Source organism: Meles meles, chromosome 4, assembly GCF_922984935.1.
Source record: "Meles meles chromosome 4, mMelMel3.1 paternal haplotype, whole genome shotgun sequence".
Lineage (NCBI taxonomy): Eukaryota > Metazoa > Chordata > Mammalia > Carnivora > Mustelidae > Meles > Meles meles.
In genome coordinates, this window is record NC_060069.1 from 39,319,757 (window position 1) to 39,343,689 (window position 23,933).

The 23,933-nt window shown below is 37.1% G+C and overlaps 1 protein-coding gene and 1 pseudogene across 1 annotated transcript in view; one reads left to right on the plus strand and one right to left on the minus strand.

Annotated features, from left to right (window-relative positions):
* Window positions 1-23,933, plus strand: part of EAF2 (ELL associated factor 2) — a 45,838-nt gene that overhangs the window by 11,025 nt on the left and 10,880 nt on the right. The window contains exons 3-5 of the mRNA XM_046001989.1: window positions 7,510-7,646; window positions 9,841-9,986; window positions 18,119-18,379. Of these exons, the coding sequence (XP_045857945.1) occupies window positions 7,510-7,646; window positions 9,841-9,986; window positions 18,119-18,379 (544 nt within the window). The remainder of the gene's footprint in view (window positions 1-7,509; window positions 7,647-9,840; window positions 9,987-18,118; window positions 18,380-23,933) is intronic.
* LOC123939992 lies at window positions 16,465-17,456 on the minus strand (annotated as a pseudogene).

The window sequence follows — 23,933 nt, forward strand, 5'->3', positions numbered from 1 at the left end:
TATGAAAAGCTGGTATCTCTAAATAGTTTGGAAATTTTGTACAAATAAGTCAAAGGCCTTTTTGCTTTATGATGTTTGTTAAAGAAAAACCTAAACTATCCCCTTAATTCTAAAAGTTATTGAAAAACCTTAAGTTGATAACTGGTACCACTAGCCTGGTCTCAGGTTATAGGATTATTGATAAGTGATGATTGGTTTGTGGGAAAAAAAACTTTAACTGGTTTCTTCTTTGCCATGTAGATTTTTTTCCCTCAAATTAACAATCCTTCCATCCCCATTCCTTGCACTGCTTTGCTCTTACAAGCAGATGGGGGTTCTTACATTTATTAATGAAACTTTCTCATTCACACATATCCTTCTTTAAGCAAGAGTTACCATCCACCATGTTTTTGGTTATGATCTCAATCGAAATATCTCTTTAGGGCACCTGGGTGGCTCAGTGGGTTAAAGCCTTTGCCTTTGGCTCAGGTCATGATCCCAGAGTCCTGGGATCGAGCCCCACATCAGGCTCTCTGCTCATCGGGGAGCCTGCTTCCTCCTCTCTCTCTGCCTGCTTCTCTGCTTACTTGTGATTTCCGTCTATCAAATAAATAAATAAAATCTTAAAAAAAAAAAGAAATATCTCTTTAGAGAATGACAAGTATAGAAGGAAGTTTGCAAACCTTCACACTATAATTTTCTAAAAGAGCAAAGAAATAATTTGGGAAGAAGTAATACCCCTCACCAGTCTACCAGAGATACATCCAAAAAGTATATGTCTCAATATTTGTGTGCATGTATGTATGCATGAGAAAGAAACCAAGGGCAGATGGGCCATATTTGCACGTACCTTCTGTGTAGCAACTCCTGTGCTAAGTAGCTATTGGGAACAGCAGAAAACTAGACATGGTCAGTGTCCTGAAAAATATTACCATTTAACGAGAAAGACAGGAAATAACTGATTAAAATATTGAAATGTAAGGACTGTCACAGAGGTATACACAGAATATTACAGAAGTACAGAAGAGAACTCAGCAGAGAAAGAAGAGATGCCAGGGTATCCTGTCTTGAAGAAGAGTGGAAGTTACCCAGGTAAAGAAAAGAGGGAAGACATTTTAGGCAGAGAAAAGAAAAAGACATGGGTTAAGACAAGGCAACAAGAAAGTCCGTTATGTTTGAAGAACTACATATAAGCCACTCGGGCTAGATCAGAAGGAGTCCACTAGGAACATAGTGGGAGATGGAAAGGCATTTAGGAATCAGATAAAAAAAAGTGTTTAATGTGTAATGCAAAAGAATTTTAAGTTTATTCTGTAGCCCTTTTAGATAGCTGAAATAAAAGAGAATAGTTAAAATTACCACCTGTGAAAAGCAAATATTTTTTTCTGCTGGCCATACAGTCCTAGAACAATTGTGAATAAGAATAGAAATTACATTCTCAAATACACTTTGTGGGTTTTCTTCCCTTTAGAATTTCTTTAAACAAGTAGGAGGTTTAACATTTCTTCAGTGTTCTTAAGTTTATGGAAATGTAATGAATGTTGGTTGGGGCATTTAGATTCTCTATTTTCTTTATGAACTTGCTTTCATCATCTGGGTAAAAATGACTAGAAGCTAGAAGTCATCCTATAAAATAGAACTTTCATTATACTATACTTTTAAGAGTAACTTCAGTTTGCTTTCCTTGAAAAAAATAAATTAATTAAATATAAAAACAAAACAAAACAAAAAAAAAACAAAAGCGAACCCAAAAAAAAAGAGTACCTTCAGTTTCTGGCCATTCCTTCATAACGTAGATTTTCTTATTTTCATTCCTCTGGATTTCCTTTGTTAATGCCAAGTAGAAGAACCTAATAAAAATGAAGGCTATTAAGCTGATTAATATTGGGAATTTACAAATCTCTCTTTCTTACAAATAATTCTCTATTTTTGGCTATTATAAAATTTCAAAATGTTAAATTTTGAGGGGAAAAGACTTAACTTATTATGATTTGTCATTGGTGCTGTCCAAGTTTGGCATTCTTTAGTGTTGTCTCTATCTTGAGGAGTCCTTTTGTGGGACTCATTGAAATAGTCCAATTCAGACTTCCAACTACACTTCCTATTATGCAGGAAATGCATCTCTAAGGGCTGCTTTTGACTTTAGCCCCCAAATGTTGACTTATGGAAGTTCTATATGTCAGATGTGCTACTATGCCACTCTAAGCCACCCTCTTTGGCAAAGTCCCTTCCAGGATGAACTGTTTGATTCTGTCCACTGAGTATTTAGCTCAAATGAGAAATTAGCCCACCACATTCTTGGGACCTCAGCTTATTTTAGGACTGGTTCTATTTTAACATCCTATTGTAATTATATTTTTAAATGAATTGTATCTTTTATTGTGTATATTTTTTAATCCTGTTTTTGTGATCTTAAGCTTAGTACCTTGTCTAATATTAATATTGCACCCTTTCTTTTGATTTGCATGTTCATGGAATCTCAGTGTCTGTTTTTTTAATTCAGCTGACTTTTTTTAAAAATATATCTTTTGTTAACAGAATATTGTTTCCTTTTTTATGAATTTATTTTTGAGAAAGAGAGAGAGAGCACATGAGTAGGGGTAGGGGTAGAAGGGGAAGGAAAGAGAGAATCCCAAGAAGACTCCACACTAAGCATGGATCATGAAGCAGGGCTCAATCTCACAATCCTGAGGTCATGACCTGAGGTCATGACTTTAGCCAAAACCAGGAGTCAGGTGCTCAACAGACTGAGCCACCCACGTGTCCTATTCTGTTTCTTTTTTTTATTTTATTTTTAATTTTTTTTTGACAGAGAGAAATCACAACTAGGCAGAGAGGCAGGCAGAGAGAGAGAGGAGGAAGCAGGCTCCCCGCGGAACAGAGAGCCCGATGTGGGGCTTGATCCCAGGACCCTGAGATCATGACCTGAGCCGAAGAAAGAGGCTTTAACCCACTGAGCCACCCAGGCGCCCCAAAATTTTTTTAAGATTTTATTTGTTTGACAGAGATCACAAGTAGGCAGAGAAGCAGGCAGAGAGAGAGGGAGAAGCAGGCTCCCCACTGAGCAGAGAGCTGGATGCCGGGTGCGGGGCTTGATCTCAGGACCTTGAGATCATGACCTGGACTGAAGGCCGAGGCTTAACCCTCTGAGCCACCCAGGCACCCCTCATTTTTTTTTTTAAATTTTATTTATTTGACAGAGAGAAATCACAACTAGGCAGAGAGGCAGGCAGAGAGAGAGGAGGAAGCAGGCTCCCTGCTGAGCAGAGAGCCCGATGTGGGGCTCGATCCCAGGACCCTGAGATCATGACCTGAGCCGAAGGCAGAGGCTTTAACCCACTGAGCCACCCAGGCGCCCCTATTCTGTTTCATTTTTAAACCGAGTTCGACACTTCCTGTTTTTATTAAAAGAATTCTATCCACATTTAGTTCAAAGCTGATGTGCCTGATTTTTACATCTATCATCTTTGGTATATTTATTAGTTATTTTAGTTTTTCCCTCATTTTTAAAATTAGTTTCATTAAGCATCTCTTCTTTCTTTTTCCGTCCTCCTATTTGGGAGTACAGTGGTATTTTCCCCTTCCATTACTGATTAATTTCCTTTCCTGGTATTCATAATCAGGCATGATCAGATTTCCCTGTCAGCAGATGGGGGACAAAACTGAAAGGACAGTAGGGAGGAGAATAGGAACCGAGGTGAGATGATGATTGCATTATGAAGTTGGGTAATAATAGTAAATATGGAGATGATTGGATGTATTCAGTAATTTTTTTGTTTGTTGATTGGTTTGTTTTTGAGGAGTGAATGAGTTTAATGTTGTACATATAGAACACTTGGAACACTGTCTAGTACTCTGTAGATGTTCACATACATTTATACAAGGCAATCTTTTTAAAAGGTTAATTCTGGGGACACCTGGGCAGTTCATTTGGTTGAGCATCAGACTTTTGATTTTGGCTTAGGTCATGATCTCGGGGTCCTGAGATCCAGTTCCATGCTGGGCTCCATGCTGGACATGAAGCCTGCTTAGGATTCTCTTTCTTCTTCTCCCTTTGCCCCTCCCCTTGCTTGTGTGTGCTCTTGCATGCTATAAGTGAATGAATGAATGAATGAATGAATGGTCACTCTTCTGCAAATGCTTCTTATGACTTACAGAAAAAAAAAAAATCTCAAACCCGCCCCACAGCCAGCAAGGCCTGCAGGATCTAACACTCATCCATCTGCCCAAGCTCATCTACCTTTCCCACACCCCTTTGCTCTCCCTTCATCTTTCTGGCCTCAGATCTTTTGCACTTGCTCTTTCCTTTTCCTGGAGCCCTCCATCCCTAGTTCTGTGGTGGCTGAGTCTTTATCTTTCAGGCTGCCTCTGATTTAAATTTCATTTGCTGACAATAGTTAATTTAGAGGCAAAGACAGCTCATATGCTTGGGAGTTTCTTGGTAGTTTAATACTTTAATACTACTTTCTTGGGGTATAGAATAAGGGAATAGGCAGTAATTAAAGTTTAAGATAGGAAGGGTACTCAATTTAATAAAAAAGCTTTGCTTTTTAAAAACTTGTTCAAAGTGTGGAAGACAGGTATAGAGATGATGAAAACTTTATTTAACTTGTTACTTAGGATCAAAATGTTCAGATTGTTCATATTCAATATCCATTTAGTATTTGTATTTGTGAAGGGCTTGGTACTTCAGGTGCTAGGAGCAAGAAAAGAAATCATAATCCAGTCCTTTAATGTTCAGGAACTCAACGTGCAATAATGTATTATAATTTTAAGATCTATCCTAAGTAGGAATACAAATATCGTAAAGAAGAACATTGCACAAATCTCATTAACTGTAATTTGAGTCCTTGAATTGCTGTTTAGGGGTATCCTACTCATTTCTTTCTTTCTTTTTTTTTTTTTTAATTTCTTTTCAGCGTAACAGTATTCATTGTTTTTGCACCACACCCAGAGCTCCATGCAATACATACCCTCCCTATTACCCACCACCTGGTTCCCCCAACCTCCCACCCTCCGCCCCTTCAAAACCCTCTGGTTGTTTTTCAGAGTCCATAGTCTCTCATGGTTCATCTCCCCTTCCAATTTCCCTCAACTCCCTTCTCCTCTCTATCTCCCCATGTCCTCCATGTTATTTGTTATGCTCCACAAATAAGTGAAACCATATGATAATTGACTCTCTCTGCTTGACTTATTTCACTCAGCATAATCTCTCCCAGTCCCGTCCATGTTGCTACAAAAGTTGGGTATTCATCCTTTCTGATGGAGGCATAATACTCCATCGTGCATATGGACCACATCTTCCTTATCCATTCATCCGTTGAAGGGCATCTTGGTTCTTTCCACAGTTTGGCGACCGTGGCCATTGCTGCTATAAACATTGGAGTACAGATGTCCCATCTTTTCACTACATCTGTATCTTTGGGGTAAATGTTCAGTAGTGCAATTGCAGGGTCATAGGGAAGCTCTATTTTTAATTTCTTCAGGAATCTCCACACTGTTCTCTAAAGTGGCTGCACCAACTTGCATTCCCACCAACAGTGTAAGAGGGTTCCTCTCCACATCCTCTCCAACAAATGTTGTTTCCTGTCTTGCTAATTTTGGCCATTCTAACTGGTGTCAGGTGGTATCTCAATGTGGTTTTAATTTGAATCTCCCTGATGGCTAGTGATGATGAGCATTTTTTCATGTGTCTGATAGCCATTTGTATGTCTTCATTGGAGAAGTGTCTGTTCATATTTTCTGCCCTTTTTTTTCCCCATTTTATTTATTTTTTCAGCGTAACAGTATTCATTCTTTTTGCACAACACCCAGTGCTCCATGCAAAACGTGCCCTCCCTATTACCCACCACCTGTTCCCCAACCTCCCACCCCTGACCCTTCAAAACCCTCAGGTTGCCCCAACCTCCCACCCCTGACCCTTCAAAACCCTCAGGTTGCCCCAACCTCCCACCCCTGACCCTTCAAAACCCTCAGGTTGTTTTTCAGAGTCCATAGTCTCTTCTGCCCATTTTTTGATATGATTATCTGTTTTGTGTGTGTTGAGTTTGAGGAGTTCTTTATAGATCCTGGATATCAACCTTTTGTCTGTACTGTCATTTGCAAATATCTTCTCCCATTCCATGGGTTGCCTCTTTGTTTTGTACTGTTTCTCTTGCTGTGCAGAAGCTTTTGATCTTTTTTTTAAAATTAATTAATTTATTTTTTCAGCATAACAGTATTCATTGTTTTTGCACAACACCCAGTGCTCCATGCAATACGTGCCCTCCCTATTACCCACCACCTGGTTCCCCCAACATCCCACCCCCGCCCCTTCAAAACCCTCAGGTTGTTTTTCAGAGTCCATAGTCTCTTATGGTTCGCCTCCCCTTCCAATTTCCCTCAAAGAAGCTTTTGATCTTGATGGAGTCCCAGAAGTTCATATTCGCTTTTGTTTCCTTTGCCTTTGGAAACATGTCTTGAAGGAAGTTGCTGTGGCTGATATCGAAGAGGTTACTGCCTATGTTCTCCTCTAGGATTCTGATAGATTCCTGTCTCACATTGAGGTCTTTTACCCATTTCAAGTTTATCTTTGTGTACGGTGTAAGAGAATGGTCGAGTTTCATTCTTCTACATATAACTGTCTAGTTTTCCCAGCACCATTTATGGAAGAGACTGTCTTTTTTCCACTGTATATTTTTTCCTGTTTTGTCAAAGATTATTTGACCATAGAGTTGAGGGTCCATATCTGGGCTCTCTACTCTGTTCCACTGGTCTATGTGTCTGTTTTTATGCCAGTACCATGCTGTCTTGGTGATCACAGCTTTGTAGTAAAGCTTGAAATCAGGTAACGTGATGCCGCCAGTTTTGTTTTTGTTTTTCCTACTCATTTCTTTCACTATTCCTTGTATTTGCTGTAAACTGATAGTTATATCTAAAGGCTTAATGAGAGATTGAGGGTGTGTATGTGTTGGTGTGTGTGTGTGTGTGTGTGTGTGTGTGTGTGTGTGTGTGTTTAGGCAAGAATACTTTATAGGTGAGGCTGTTTACTTTTATATTGCATCATGAAGTGTATCCAGTTGTCCCAGTCTTAATGATGCCAAAATTAATAGTGAGGTTTAGCCTAACAGGTAATCTGCATAGGTAAGTGCTGTTTTAAGAAAATATCTCATTTGAAAAACTAAGCTTATACAGGAAGAAGAGAATGGGTAGGAAATATCATTCAGGGCTTCTGTTCCCTTATCTGTAAAAAGTATTGGTTACATTAAAATTGAATCCCAATTGCCTGTTGTAGACCAATGAAACAAATCTTTAATGACTTAGGGCAAGTACTTCTTCTATTCCCTTTCTTCAGTGATTGCAGGTTTGAGACCACAGCTTTGCTTCATCTCTGTCTTTTTTACTATGAATCCTTGTTGTCCAACTAATAGACTTAGAAAGTTACATGACTTGAGGTGTAACATAGATTGAGAAACACAGAAGATTTAAAAGGCTCTCCCAACTGAATTTCTGTGATAAATTTCAAGTAATGGTAATTAACTTTTTAAACAGGGTTCAACTCCACCAGTAACTGTTTTCAAAGGTTCAAAGAAACCTTACTTAAAAGAATGCATTTTAATTATTAACCATGACACTGGAGAATGTCGACTAGAAAAACTCAGCAGTAACATCACTGTAAAAAAAACAAGGTATGTGGTTAATGAAACAAATTACTTTATCAACAAATAAATTGCTAAGGAAATGTCAATGAAAGAAATTATTGGACCAAGTTACATTATTATGCAAGGATTATTTCTGTATGGTACAGAAATGTTTTAATCTTTTTCCAAGTTTAAATTTGGTAGAGATCCTTAGCCAAAGACTTTTACCCCTTCTTCTATGACATATAAAAGCTTTTTTGTTTCTGAATGTTTTCTGTATGTGGAGGTCTACATTTATTTTATTGTAAGAGTTTTCATAGAATCGGACTGGAAAGAGCCATTATATACTTTGCAAAATAATTTCATCTTCACTAGTAAAAATTTATTAAGCACCTAGAACATTTAAGACACTAGGAAAAGAACAATTTCTTATACAAATACTAACCTTAAAATGTCTGCATTTTAACTGGATTAACAGATAATTCTATTTAAAAAGTCAGTAAGAATATAGCCATCTCAAATTCTTATTTGTAAACATGTGGTGCATTATCATGCAATATAAGGAACATACACTAAAAGCCATAAAAATAGCATAGACAAAAATTGTTCTAGAACTTAAGGGGATGGAGAAGTTATCATTTATTAGAGCATTTAGGGAGTCCTTACTGATGTCTTGAGTCGAATTAAGAATTCGAAGGGAGACATGCACCCTGATGTTTATAACAGCATTATCAAGAAATAGCCAAAATATGAAAACAGCCCAAATGTCCACCAATTGATGAATAGATAAAGAAGATGTGGTATATGTATATACACAATGGAATATTACCCAACCATAAAAAAGAATGAAATCTTGCCATTTGCAACGACCCTTGGATGGAGCTGGAGAGTGTTGTGCTAAGTGAAACAGTCAGTCAGAGAGAGACAAATAATATATGATTTCATTCATATGTGGAATTTAAGAAACAAAACAATTATAGGTGAAAAAAAGAGAGAGGGACAACCAAGAAACATACCCTTAACCATAGAGAACAAACTGATGGTTACCACGCAGGAGGTGGGTGGAAGGAAGGATTAAATGGGTGGTGGGAATTAAGGAGGGCACTTGTGATGAGCACTGAATGTTGTATATAAGTGGTGAATCACTAAATTCTACACCTATAACTAATATTACACGGTATGTTAACTAACTAGAATTTAAATAAAAACTTTTTTAAAAAAGAAAAAAGATTTGGGACTTTCCCCCCCCAAACATACTTTATGATAAGAATTAATATGGGTGCTTGTTAAATATGAGTTCCCAAATCCAACTTCAGATCAAAGAAGGACCCTAAGAAGGTCTGTTTTTATTATCACCTCCCTGCCCCAGTAATTTTTATTAGTAGGAAAGAGAAAATATTTTATTGGTAGGAAATAAAACCAATATTTTATTAGTAGGAAAGAGAAAATATTTTATTGATCAGAGAGAACATGAAGTTGTAGGCAAAACTTGAAGACAGGAATATATCTGACTTATTTGGAGCCAGTGAGTAAGACCTGTTTGAATAGAGCAGACATTTGTTTCTGTGCCCTGATATAAGGAAATTGACTTGCTTACCTTTTTTTGAAACATTAATCCACCAAACAAAGTTGGGTAGAATGAAACAATGTGTTAAACAGAAAAATACATAAACCATGATTTTTGAAAGTAGGAATGAAGAGAATAGTGAGGTTCTAAATACTCTGTGAAGGTAGAACTGATAGGATTCGGTGACTGGAAATGGAAGATACAGAAGTCAAGCATAATTATATTATATACCTATCTCTTAAAAATATTCAAAAGAAAGTGTATGAATCTCTTTTAGTAACATGTCTTAAAGTTGGGAGTGAAAAATGTGAAAGTGAATTGATTTTAACAGAAATGATAATTTTAGAATTTAGGGGATATGTTGTATTTGTTATACACTTATGTATAATTTCTGTTTATCTTTGTAATTTGTGTATATCTTATTTTTTCAATTTTGAGTAGTCAGCTTGTTTTTTATTTACATTTGTATCCCCCACTGGATCTGTGTGTATATCATGCATACAGCAGGGCCCAATAAATAGTTGTTAAATAATGAACTAAACTAATGTTTTAATTTTGAGTGTCATTTTAAGGATCTTTAGGGAAAAGAATAGTGGTTAATTCTAGTAACTTTGTAAGTTGAGGTTGTTAAATTTCTATCATCCTTGTATTGAGCTTTGATATTCTTAATTCCAGAGTTGAAGGAAGTAGTAAAATTCAGTATCGTATAGAACAACAGCAGCAACAAATGCGAAATTCAGCTAGGACTCCTAATCTTGTGAAACATTCTCCATCTGAAGACAAAATGTCCCCAACATCTCCCATGGATGATATTGAAAGAGGTAAAATCTAAATGTGTATAATGCCCCTTGTAAGAAATTATTAAGATTTCAGTCATGGAAACACAAGAGACCAAGAAGGTCATTAGATAATGATAAAGGGATCATTTCATCAAGAGGATATAATAGTTGAAAATGTATATGCATCCATGCATCCAATATTGGAGCACCCTAATAATATTACACATTTATAGATCTGGGAAGAAATAGAGCTAGCAATGCAAAAATAGTAGGGGACTTAAATACCCTCACTTTCAACAACAGATATATCATCAACATATCATTCAACAATAGATATATCATCAAGACATCAAGAAAATCAATAAGAAAATATTGAATTTGAACTAGGCTTTAGACCAGATAGACCTAACATATTTGTATAAAACATGCTATCCAATAGCAGCAGAATACACATTCCTCTCAAGTATATACTGAACATTCTCCATGATACAACATATGTTAGGTCACAAGGCAAGTCTTAATGAGTTTAAGGAGACTGAAATCATATTAAGTATCTTTTCCAGGGGGCGCCTGGGTGGCTCAGTGGGTTAAAGCCTCTGCCTTCGGCTCAGGTCATGATCCCAGGGTCCTGGGATCGAGCCCCACGTCCGGCTCTCTGTTCCGCAGGGAGCCTGCTTCCTCCTCTCTCTCTGCCTGCCTCTCTGCCTAGTTGTGATTTCTCTCTGTCAAATAAATAAAATATTTTTAAAAAAAAGTATCTTTTCCAACCACAGTGGTTTGAAATTAGTATCAACAATGGGAAGAAAATGGGGAAATTCACAAATTTGTGGAATAAAACAACATGCACCTGAACAACCAATGGGTCGAAGAGGAAATCAGAAGGGAAATTTTAAAGGAAAAGCGAATTGGGGGAAATAGGAGGGGGAGACAAACCATGAGAGACTGTGGACTTTAAGAAACAAACTGAGGGTTTTGGAAGGGAAGGGTGTGGGTGGATGGGTGAGCCTGGTTGTGGGTATTATGGAGGGCACGTATTGCACGGACCACTGGGTGTGGTGCATAAACAATGAATCTTAGAACACTGAAAAAATTAAATTAAATTTTTAAAAATCTTGAAATATATGAAATGGAAGGGCAATATACCAGAACTTATAGGATACAGCAAAAGCTGTTCAAGAAAGAAATTTATAGGAATAAATGCCTACATTAAGAAAAAATTAAGATCTCAAATAACCTAACTTTATAACCTCAAGGAACTAGAAAAAGAGCAAGCTAAGCCAAAATTCAGTATAAGGAAGGAAATAACAAAGATTATTCAGAATTGAGGGACGCCTGGGTGGCTCAGTTGATTAAGCCACTGCCTTCGGCTCAGGTCATGATCCTGGGGTCCTGGGATGGAGCCCCGCATCCTTGCTCAGCAGGGAGCCTGCTTCCTCCTCTCTCTCTGCCTGCCTCTCTGCCTGCATGTGTGTACTCTCTCTCTCTGACAAATAAATAAAATAAAATCTTTAAAAAAAAAGATTATTCAGAATCGAAATAAGAGAAGTAGACTACAAAAATAATAGAAAAGATGAATGAAACTGATTTGGTTTTTTAAAAAGATTAACCAACTTTTAACTAATGAAGAAAAAAAGAGAAATGAAAAAGACATTATAACTGATACTACAGAAAAACATTCACAAGAGCCTGAAAGATTATATGCCAACAAGTTGTATAACCTAGAAAAAATGGATAAATTCCTAGAAAGAGACAACCTACCAAGACTGAATCAAGAAGAAAGAGAAAATCTGAACAGACCAATAATAAGTAAGGAGATTGAATCAGTAATCAAAAATCTCCTAGCAAAGAAAAGCCCAGGTCCATATAGATGGCTTTACTGGTGAAATCTACCAAATGTTTAAAGAAGAATTAATGCCAGATCTTCTCAAGCTATTCCAGCAAATTGAAGAGGAGGAAAAGCTTTCAAATTAATTTTACAAAGCCAGTATTACTCTGATATCAAAAGCCAGAGAAGGACACTAAAAAAATTATAGACCAATATCCCAGATGAACGTAGATAGAAAAGTCCTCAACAAAATACTGGCAAACCAGGTTCAATAGCATGTTAAATGGATCATACACCATCATCAAATGGGATTTATGCTGGGGATGCAAGGATATTTCAACATACGCAAATCAATAGATATGATATATCATGTTAACAGAATGATTTTCTCTGAAAATCATCTCTCAGTAGATTCAGAAAAAGCACTTGACAAAATTCAACACTTTCACCTTAAAAACTCTCAATGAATTAGATATAGAATAAATAAAGATCTGCATAATAAAGGCCATATATGAGAAGCCCACAGCTATCATACTCAACAGCTAGAAGCTGAAAGTTTTCTTTAAGATCAGGAATAAGACAAGACACTCTCATCTTCTTTATTCATTCATCTAGAGAAAGGCATCTTGGCTCCTTCCACAGTTTGGCTATTGTGGACATTGCTGCTATGAACACTGGGGTATATATGGCCCTTTTATTTTTTTTTATCTTTGGGGTAAATACCCAGTGTACAATTGCTGGGTCATAGGGTAGCTCTATTTTTAACTTTTTAAGGAACCTCCTCATTGTTTTCCAAAGTGGCTGTACCAACTTGCAGTGAGTGGGGAAATTCACAGGGGGAGACAAACCATGAGAGACAGTGGACTCCGGGAATCAAACTCAGGGTTCTGGGGTAGGGGATAAGTTGAGTCCAGTGATGCGTATTAAGGAGGGCATGTATTGCATGGGTGTTATATGTAAACAATGAACCATGAAACACTACATCAAAAACGAATGATTTACTGTATGATGACTAACATAACATAATTAAAAAAAAAAGAAATTTAAAAAAAAAAAGAAAAGAAAAGACATTCTCTTTACTTCTATTCTGTATAGTACTAAAATCCTAGCCAGAGCAATTGGGCAAGAAAAAGAAAGAAATGGATCTAAACTGGAAAGAGGAAATAAATTTGTTTCTACAGATGACATGAGCTTATGCCTAAAAAAACCCTAAAGACTCCACCAAAAAACTGTTAGAATAAGTGAATTCAGTCAAGTTGCAGAATACAAAATCAATATACAAAAACCAGTTACATTTCCGTATACTAACAAACTATCAGAGAAATAAGTGAAATAACCTACACAGAGAAAGGTAAATATTATTTGATCACATGTGAAAGCAATCTGAAAAAGTTAAACTCATACATACCATGTAGGAGGGTGGTTGCCAGGGACTGTAGGGGTAGGGAAAAAGAGGAGATATTGGTCAAAGGGTAAAAATTTTGAGTTATAAGATGAATGAGTTCTGGGGATCTAATATACATTATGGTGTCTAAATTTTTTTATTGTGTTATGTCACCATACAATATGTCATTATTTTTTTCCCGTTTAGAAATCTCTATTTTTTCTTTTAATTTTTTTAAATTAACATATAATATATTATTAGCCCCAGGGTACAGCTCTGTGAATCACCAGGTTTACACACTTCACAGCACTCAACATAGCACATACCTTCCCCAATGTCCATGACCCAACCACCCTCTCCCTACCCCTCTCCTGCCCCCGCCCCCCGGCAACCCTCAGTTTGTTTTAAGAGATTAAGAGTCTCTTATGGTTTGTCTCCCTCCCGATCCCATCTCGTTTCATTTATTCTTTTCCTACCCCCCAAACCCCCATGTTGCCTCTCACCTTCCTCATATCAGGGAGATCATATGATAATTGTCTTTCTCTGATTGGCTTATTTCACTAAGCAGAATACACTCTAGTTCCACCCACATGGTCGCAGAAGGCAAGATTTCATTTCTTTTGATGGCTGCATAGTATTCCATTGTATATATATATATACCATCTCTTCTTTATCCATTCCTGTTGATGTACATCTAGGTTCTTTCCATAGTTTGGCTATTGTAGACATTGCTGCTATAAACATTCGGGTGCACGTGACCCTTCGGATCACCACATTTGTATCTTTAGGGTAAATACCCAGTAGTGCAATTGCTGGGTCATAAGGTAGCTCTATTTTCAACTTTTTGCGGAACTTCCAGAGTGGTTGCACCAGCTTGCATTCCCACCAGCATTGTAGGAGGGTTCCCCATTCTCCACATACATCATTAGGTTTTTTTTTTTTTTAATTTATTTATTTTTTCAGCGTAACAGTATTCATTGTTTTTGCACAACACCCAGTGCTCCATGCAAAACGTGCCCTCCCTATTACCCACCACCTGTTCCCCCAACCTCCCACCCCTGACCCTTCAAAACCCTCAGGTTGTTTTTCAGAGTCCATAGTCTCTTATGGTTCGCCTCCCCTTCCAATTTTTTTTTTTATAAACATATAATGTATTTTTATCCCCAGGGGTACAGGTCTGTGAATCGCCAGGTTTACACACTTCACAGCACTCACGACAGCACATACCCTCCCCAATTCCATAACACCCTCCCCCTCTCCCAACCCCACCTCCCCCCAGCAACCCCCAGTTTGTTTTGTGAGATTTAGAGTCATTTATGGTTTGTCTCCCTCCCAATCCCATCTTGTTTCATTTATTCTTCTCCTATCCCCCTAACCCCCATGTTGCTTCTCCATGTCCTCATATCAGGGAGATCATATGATAGTTGTCTTTCTCCGATTGACTTATTTCACTAAGCAACATCATTAGTTTTTGATGTAGTGTTTCATTATTCATTGTTTGTGTATAACACCCAGTGCTCTATACAATATGTGCCCTCCTTATACCCACAACCTCTAAATTTTTTAAAGATTTTATTTAAATTCTAGTTAGTTAACAGTGTAATATTAGTTTCAGATATACAATTTAGTGATTCAAAACTCACATACAACACCCATTGCTCATCACAACATGTGCATTCCTTAATCCCCATCACCTATTTACCCCATCCCCACCAGTCTCCCATCCACCAACCCTCAGTTTGTTTTGTAGAGTTAAGTGTATGTTTCTTGGTTTGCCTCTCTCTCTTTTTTCCCCCTATGTTCATTTGTTTGTTTCTTAAATTCCACATGAGTGAAATCCTATGGTATTTGTCTCTCTGACTGACTTATTTCACTTAGCATAATACTCTCTAGCTCTATCCATGTTGTTACAAATGACAAGATTTCATTCTTTTTTTATGGCTGAGTAATATTCCCTTGGAGGATTTTATGTGTGTATATATATAATATATATTTATATATAAAGTTTATATATATAATTCACATATATAAATCTCACATCTTCTTTATCCATTCATCAGCCCATGGACATTTGGGCTGTTTCCATAACATGTGACTATTAGCCATCTGTCTTCATTGGAAAAACGTCTATTCATGTCTTCTGCCCATTATTTTATCAGATTATTTGTGTTTTTTTGGTGTCAAGTTTGATAAGTTTTTTATATATTTTTTATACTAACTCCTTGTCAGATATGTCATTTGCAAATATCTTCTCCCATTCTGAAGGATGCCTTTTAGTTTTGTTGTTTTCTTTGCTGTATGGAAGCTCTTTATTTTGATGAAGTCCTAATAATAGTTTATTTTTGCCTTTGTTTCCTTGCCTCATGAGACATATCTAGTAAGCAGTTACCGTGGCTGATGTCAAAGAGGTACTGCCTGTGTTTTCCTCTTGGATTTTAATGGTTTCATGTCTCACAGTTAGGTCTTTAATCCATTTTACATTTATTTTTGTGTATGGTGTAAGAGAGTGGTCCAGTTTCATCCTTTTGCATGTTGCTGCCCAATTTCTCCAATGCTATTTGTTGAAGAGACTTTTTCCTACTGGATATGCTCTCCTGCCTTATCAAAGTTGTGAGTTCATTTCTGGGTTTTCTATTCTATTCTATTGGTCTATGTGTCTATTTTTGTGCCAGTAGTATGGTGTCTAAATTTTCTAAGAGAGCAGATCTTACATGTTCCCATCACTCACACATACACACACACACACTCTCTCTCACATACACAAATGGAAACTATGAGGTGATGAATAATGTATATCAAAGCATTAAGTTGTACATTTTGGTTTTTTTCCTCTTTAATAATTATATCTAAAATTTTCTCACAGAAATCAGTTGATTTGAGTGTTTTTCTTCAGTCAAAGCTAGGACACCAGAGTGAAAGCCCCTAGGAGCAGCCAGTCCCCTGTGGGGTCCCAGGTAGGGCCTGTCAGAAGAGCAGGTTTCAGAAGCTGGGGCTGGAGGCTGCTCAGAAGATGGGCCTCAGGCTCAGCTTGAGCCCTTCCCCGTCCTGCAGGCAATCCTGTCTCCATCCATTAGATGTCCATTAGATGTTGTACTATTCCAGAGCATGTCATTATTGCCTGAAGTGCTGCTTGTGCAAGCTGTGGATGGCCAGCAGGAGTAAGGCCAGGCTTTGACAGCCACTGTCAAACAGTGTCAACAGAGCCACTGTTGTTGCTCATCGGCAGCATCATGAGATACTGTTTTGGGTCAATGTCATGCCGAAGTGGTGGCAGCAGGCGGCTATAAGCTGCAGGACTTTGCCCACCAGGCTCAACTCTTCAGGCTCTCCTTGGCCCTAAGGACATGGCACAGGTCTCTATAGCCCCTGGTGGTGATGTCACAGTCCCAGAGCCACAGGGCCCTGAGTCAGGATCTGTGGTGTAGCATTCTGGGGCATAGCTCGGCAATGCCAAGGTCACCCAGCTTGTCACCCAGGTCCAGTGCCTCCAGTGAGTCCTTGGAGGTCACAGTACCACACAGGTTCTTCCCATTGGCCAATATGAGGCCACAGTTCTCCAGCTCGAGCATCTCAAACTGGTGGCAGGTAGAGTCCACAGGGCCATTGTATAGCACTCAGATGCCAGCCTTGCAGATGTCATCATTGCTCACCGTGAACTCCTTGGAATGCTGCTTGGCCTTTGAACACCACAGATAGGGGCTCAAAACTAGCAGCTTCAGGTTGCAGTACTCTAGCTGAAGGATCTCACAGCAACACTGGGAGTCCAAGAGACCTTTGCGGAACAGCTGCAGGCCTGCGTCCGCCAACAAATTATCAGGGAAGTGCAGTTCGTGAAGTTTGGGCAACAAGTGCTGCACACAGGACAGGATCCTACAGCCAGCCCCCATCAGGCAGCAATTCTGTATTTTGCAGGTGGGGCTCTACAGGCCCTGGAGCACAAGGTACATACCAGCATCACCCAGCTCTTTTGGTGCACAGCCTAAGCTCAGTCAGGGAGGGATTGGCCCAGAGAGCACAGCTGACATCCTTGCAACACAGCTCTGTGAGACCCCTGACCAGCCTGACCACCTTGAACTGTTGGATCAGAGGCAGGAGCTTTCTCCACTCAGCATCACCCAACTGTTCACACTGAATGTCCAGATTCTTGGTTCAAGGCAAAGTGTTTTCTGAGGCCAAACTGCTTTTTACACTGGGGCTGGGGAGCCTGTCGTACACTTTAAATATACAGTTTTGTCAACTATAAGTCAGAACAGCTAGAAAAAAAAAAAAGAAACCCATCTGTATGTACTGTTTCCATATACATATTGGGAGAGTAAGAGGATTTGGAGGGTAGTTTCTGCCAAAATAGATTTAATTTTTACAGTTTCAATTTTTCACATTCTTTACTTAAATTACATATATATTTAATTAAATATAATGGTCTAAGTGTAGCATTTAGATTTGGCATTGTCTATGTCTTTTTTAAAATTTAATTTTTTTTTCAGTGTTCCAAAATTCATTGTTTATGCACCATACCCAGTGCTCCATGTAATTCGTGCCCTCCATAATACCCACCACCAGGCTTACCCCATCCCCCACCCTTTTCCCCTCCAAAACCCTGTTTGTTTCTCAGAGTCCACATTCTCTCATGGATTGTCTCCCCCTCCGATTTCCCCCAACTCACTTCTCCTCTCCATCTCCCAGTGTCCTCTGTGTTATTCCTTATACTCCACAAGTGAGTTAGAACATATGATAATTGACTCTCTCTGCTTGACTTCTTTCGCTGAGTGAAATGCCAAGGTTTTTAATGGTAGAGGAGCTTTTTAAATAAAATGCTTAAAATGCTATAAATGTATGTTTAATCTCATTTATTCCTCATCAATTGTTTCTTAGAAGCTAACACATTCAAATTTTATGTTACTTATTTAATATTTATGTTTAATATTATTTATTTAACCTATCTATTAATTTCTGTTTTATTTTCAGAACTGAAGGCAGAAGCTAGTCTAATGGACCAAATGAGTAGTTGTGATAGTTCATCGGATTCCAAAAATTCATCATCTTCAAGTAGTGAGGATAGTTCCAGTGACTCAGATGATGAAGAGTGCACGTCCTCTCCTTCTGATCCAGGGAATTATATCTCAGGACATCCTGCCATGTCTGCCATGTCACATGGCAGGATTTCTGATATGGATGCTGGCCAGAATAGATCTCATGACAATAGTGGCCTTCTGATGAATACTTTAAGTAAGTATATATTAAACATGAGTAATTGAAAAAGTAAGAATTCACAGTGGAGCCATAGTGATTATGATCTAAAATTTGGGTGAAGAGAAAAAAAACTCTTATTTTATTCATTTGATACTATGATTAACCATTACCTTTTTGTTGAGTCATTCCTTTTCTTTTCACTTTGTGACATAATGTCTTATTGGTTTTTCTCCCGTCTCTCTAGATACATTCCTCTTTCTCCTTTGCCAATTTAGAATCTTTTACTTAGTCATTAGAAGCTGGAGTTCTCAAGCCTTAATTCTAGGTCTTTTTTCTTTTTACTCTACATTCTTTCCCTAGATAATCTCTTCCATATTTCTGATGTGATTAGTACTTGTAAATTTGCATCTCTGACCCAAACTCTGAGCTCTGGAAACAGGGAGGTCCAACACCATCTTTTAGTAAGGGCATCCCAAATTCACCTTATCCAAAACCAGCTCATAATCATTAGCGTACTGTGTTTCCTCTCAGTGAAAGGCAGGATTCATCTAATGATATAATCCATAAGCCTAATTATATGCAAGGATTTACTTCCAATCCCTTTTTATAGTGTAGTCAGCCCTTCATTAAGTCCTGCTTATTTTACCTCCTTACTATTTCTCAGATTCATCTACTTCTCTGCATCTCCACTATCACTCTAGCTCCACTTGCTATTATTCCTTGCATTTAACTCTGCAGTGACTTTCTAACTGGTTTACCCCTTATCTAGTCAAGCCCTTTTTTGCTCCATTATGTACATTGCTGCCATTTTGATCTTTTCATAATTAAAATACAATTTTTCACCCCTCCTGCTTTAAACTTTTCAATAGCTGGTACAGTTGACCCTCAAGCAATACATGTTTGAATGGTGCATATCCACTTATACATGGATTTTTTTTCAATAGACTTTTTTTAGTACTATAAATGTATTTTCTTTTCCTTACGATTTTCTTAATGTTATTAAGAACATGTATATGTAATACACATAGCATGTAAAATATGTGTTAATTGACTGTTTCTCTTATCAGTAAGGCCTCTGGTCAACAGTAGGTTATTAGTAGTTAAGTTTTTGTGGAGTCAAAGTTTTAGACAAATTTTTTACCATAAAAGGTCTGCTCCCCTAAATCCCCCTCACATTGTTCAAGGGTTGTGTGTAATTTTTTTTATGACAGAGACAAATCATCTTACTATAATGGTCTTGCTCCTTCTGTTCTAGCAATGTTTACCTAATTTTTTCCATGGTACTCAAACACTTTCACCCCCCTCAGAGCCCTTATAACCTTGCTATTCATTCAGGAAGAAACACTTCCTTCCTTTCATGTAGTTAGCTTTTTCTCCTTTATTATTATTTTTTTAAATTTCTTTTCAGCATAACAGAATTCATTGTTTTTGCAACACACCCAGTACTCCACGCAATATGTGCCCTCCTTAATACCCCCACCTGGCTCCCCCAACCTCCCAACCCCCGCCCCTTCAAAACCATCAGGTTGTTTTTCAGAGTCCATAGCAAGTTGGTGCAGGCACTTTGGAGAACAGTGTGGAGATTCCTTAAGAAATTAAAAATAGAGCTTCCCTATGACCCTGTAATTGCACTACTGGGTATTTACCCCAAAGATATAGATGTAGTGAAAAGAAGGGCCATCTGTAACCCAGTGTTTATAGCAGCAATGGCCACGGTCACCAAACTGTGGAAAGAACCAAGATGCCCTTCAACGGACGAATGGATAAGAAACATGTGGTCCATATGCACTATGGAGTATTATGCCTCCATCAGAAAGGATGAATACCCAACTTTTGTAGCAACATGTGACGGGACTGGAAGAGATTATGCCTTTTCTCCTTTAAATTACAATTCAAGGCATACTTTATCAAGGACACCTTCCTGACAAGGTCAAATCCCCCTTTTTGTAGAACTTCAGAGCAGTATCTTGATTATATCAAATGTCATCATTATAAAGGTTTATCTTTAGTGTGATTTACTTTCTTCTAAAGTATAAGCTCCAGGAAGACACCAATTATGTTTAGCACAGTCCCTGATATATAGTAGATGCTCAATAAATGCTATTTAATAAAAGCATACAGGTTTATACTCTTAGGGGGAGAATGGGACTTTATTTATTTAAAGCTAATCTCACTGTGTTACTAATAACAGAGAAAGCAGCTAGGAAGGATTGACTCTAGCTCTAGCCAAATAACAGAACTAAAGAAGGAAGGAGCCAAGTCTGGGTGGCAGAGAAATTGAAACTATGAATTAAATAGGGACCAGGAAATGTCTTTTGAACTTCTAGTTACTAATGTCGTTAGTGCTAATCTTCCTACCTTAAGAGGTAAAATTGGAGTGTCTGATTTCTTGAATGGCCAAATAATGACAAAATTTCCCATTCACCAGGAGGATAAAGAATTACAAATGTATATGCCCATAATTATATATCTTCACCATTTATTTGCATATATGTTAAAATGTGTAGCTATATGTATGTGTATATATATTTATGATAAAAATTGATAGATGAGGAGTTATTTATAAGTCTCTGTCATAATGGAATATTTAATCCATCCGTAACCAAGTGGACAAAATTTAATAATGGTATAAAAGCCTTATAACTACATAATTAACCTACCTATTCTAATAGTAAATATAGAATTCTACAATCCAAAGTGTGAAGTAGACATTCTTTTAAGGCATATATAAAACATTTTAGAAATTTCTTCCTCTTGAGAAAAAGGAAATAAAATTATTTCAAAGAATTCACATTTTATTGATCATGTTATAGGATTATAATACAATGCAAACATAAACAACAAAAATTATTTTAAAATACATGCTTGCAAACTTCAAAGCACATGCCTGAAAATTTACACATTAAAAGGAAACTATAAGGAAATTATAAAATATTCACTATTAAGTAATATCAAAAATAATATATCTCAGTAATTTGAGGGTACAACCAAAATGATATTTACAGGGAAATTTATAGCCTCACAAATTTTCTTTAAAAAAAAACTGAATGGCACGTAGGTGGCTCAGTCATTTAAGTGGCTGTCTTTGGCTCAGGTCATGATGCCAGGGTCCTGGGATCGAGCCCTGTGTCGGGCTCCTTGCTTAACAGGGAGTCGGCTTCTCCCCCTCCCTGTTCTTCTGCCTTTCCCTCACCCTTGTTCATGTGCTCCCCCTACTCTCTCTCTTTCAAATAAATTAATAAAATCTTAAAAAAAAAGAACAGTTACAAAATTGCTAAAGAAGACATTAGAAAATTGGATAACCCATGCACTTCAAACAAGATAGCTAAGTCATGACCAAATACGGGTTATTACCTGTAATTGTAATGTAAGAAATGTTCGATATCTGAATTGTTAGCAATATAATTCACCACATTAAGAGATTATAAGAATGAAGTCATATTATCATTTAGCAAATTTAATTTTAACAAAACTTCATATTTATTAATTTTAAAACTTTTACCAAAGGCCTAATATAAGAAAATTTTTTAACTTCATAAAAGTTAATTACAAAAACCAAAACTATTGCTGACATGGTAATTTAGACTCTACAAGCATTCTCAAGTTAGGAAGAAGACAAGGAAGACTGATATCATGATTTCTATTCACTAATACATTCTATTCTATTCATTCATACATTGTACTGAATGTTCTAATAAAAGCAATAAAATAAGAAATGAGATATAAGAATTGAAAACAAGACAGAAAATATAATTGTCTACAAAAAAATTCAGGAGAATCAACAAACTATAGGAATAATAAAATAATTGTAGATGCAAGAATTATATGCAAAAGCCAGTAGTGATTTGTTATACTGGTAGTAACCATTTGGGATTTCTCTTAAGAAGCGGTGAATTGGGGCGCTCAGTGGGTTAAAGCCTCTGCCTTAAGCTCGGGTTATGATCCCAGGATCCTGGGATCGAGCCCCACATCGGGCTCTCTGCTCAGCAGGGAGCCTGCTTCCTCCTCTCTCTCTGCCTGCTTCTCTGCCTACCTGCGATCTCTGTCAAATAAATAAATAAAATCTTTAAAAAAATTTAAAAAAATTTTAAAAAGCGGTGAATTTCTTTTTCTGATATATTTTATCCCAATTAAATGTTCCTAAAAAGGGAAATAAATCCTCTTACTGTTACTACAATGATCTCATTTTTTTAACCTTATCAGACCCAATACCATCTTTTATAAAAGATATTTTAAAGTCCCCTTTAACTATCTTGAAGTGAATTTCATAACTTAGTATCACCTAGGTACATACATCTTTGAAAATAATACAATATTAAGACAAAATTAAAATAACTTATAGTAAAGTAATACGCATTCCACTTTGTAAATATTCAAGCGTGGTTATACCAGAACACAATAAAGTAGCCATTTGTTTATGTACTTTAAATAATAAATTTATTTATTAAAAATTGTTTTATTAGAGTGTAGTTGACACAAAAATGTTACATTTCAACATAGTGATTCCACAAGTTTATGCAATATGCTGTGCTCACCTCAAGTTTAGCTACTGTCTGTCACTATGCAATTATAATATCATTGGCTATATTCCTTATTCTGTGCCTAATTTATTCCTGTGACTTGTTCGTTCCTCAGCTGCAAGCCTATATCTCCCAATCACCTGTTCCCATTTTACCTGTCCTTGTTTCTCTTCCTCTCTGACAACCATCAGTTCTCTGGATTTATAGGTCTGATTCTGCTTTTTGTTCATTTTTTTTTACATTCCTCATATAACTGAAATTATATAGTTATTGTCTTTCTCAGTCTTCTCCCACTTAGCATAACACCTTCTAGTTTCATCCATGTCATCACAAATGGAATGATCTCATCCTTTTTATGACTGCATAATATTTCATTGTAGATACATAACACATATTCTTTATCCTCCTGAGGCTCAGGTTGCTTCCATATCTGGGCTATTGTAAATAATGCTATGATAAACATAGGGGTATGTATATCTTTTTGAAATAGGGTTTACATTTTCTTTGAGAGAATACTCAGGGGTGGAATTATTGGATCATATAATATTTCTATTTTTAATTTTTTTGAAGAACCTACATACTGTTTCCCACTTGATGCTCCAATTTACATTCCTACCAACAGTGTATAAGAGTTACTTTTCCTCTCATCCCCACCAATACTTGTTATTTATTGTCTTTCTGATTTTAGCCATTCTGACAGGTGTAAGGTGATATCTCATTTTGGTTTTGATTTGCATTTCCCTGATGATGAGTGATCTTGAGCATCTTTTCATGTGTCTGTTGACCATCTGTATGACTTATTTGGAAAAATGTCTGTTTGGATCTTCTACCCATTTATTTTTTCTTTCAAGATTTTATTTAAATTCAAGTCAGTTCACATATAGTGTAGTATTAGCTTCAAGGGTATAATTTAGTGATTCGTCAGTTGCATATGACACCCAGTGCTCATTACATCAAGTGCCCTACTTAATGCCCATCACCCACTTACCCCATTCCCCAACCCACTTTCCCTGAAGCAAACTTTAGTTTGTTGTCTATATATAAAGGTCTCTTATGGTTTGCCTCCCTCT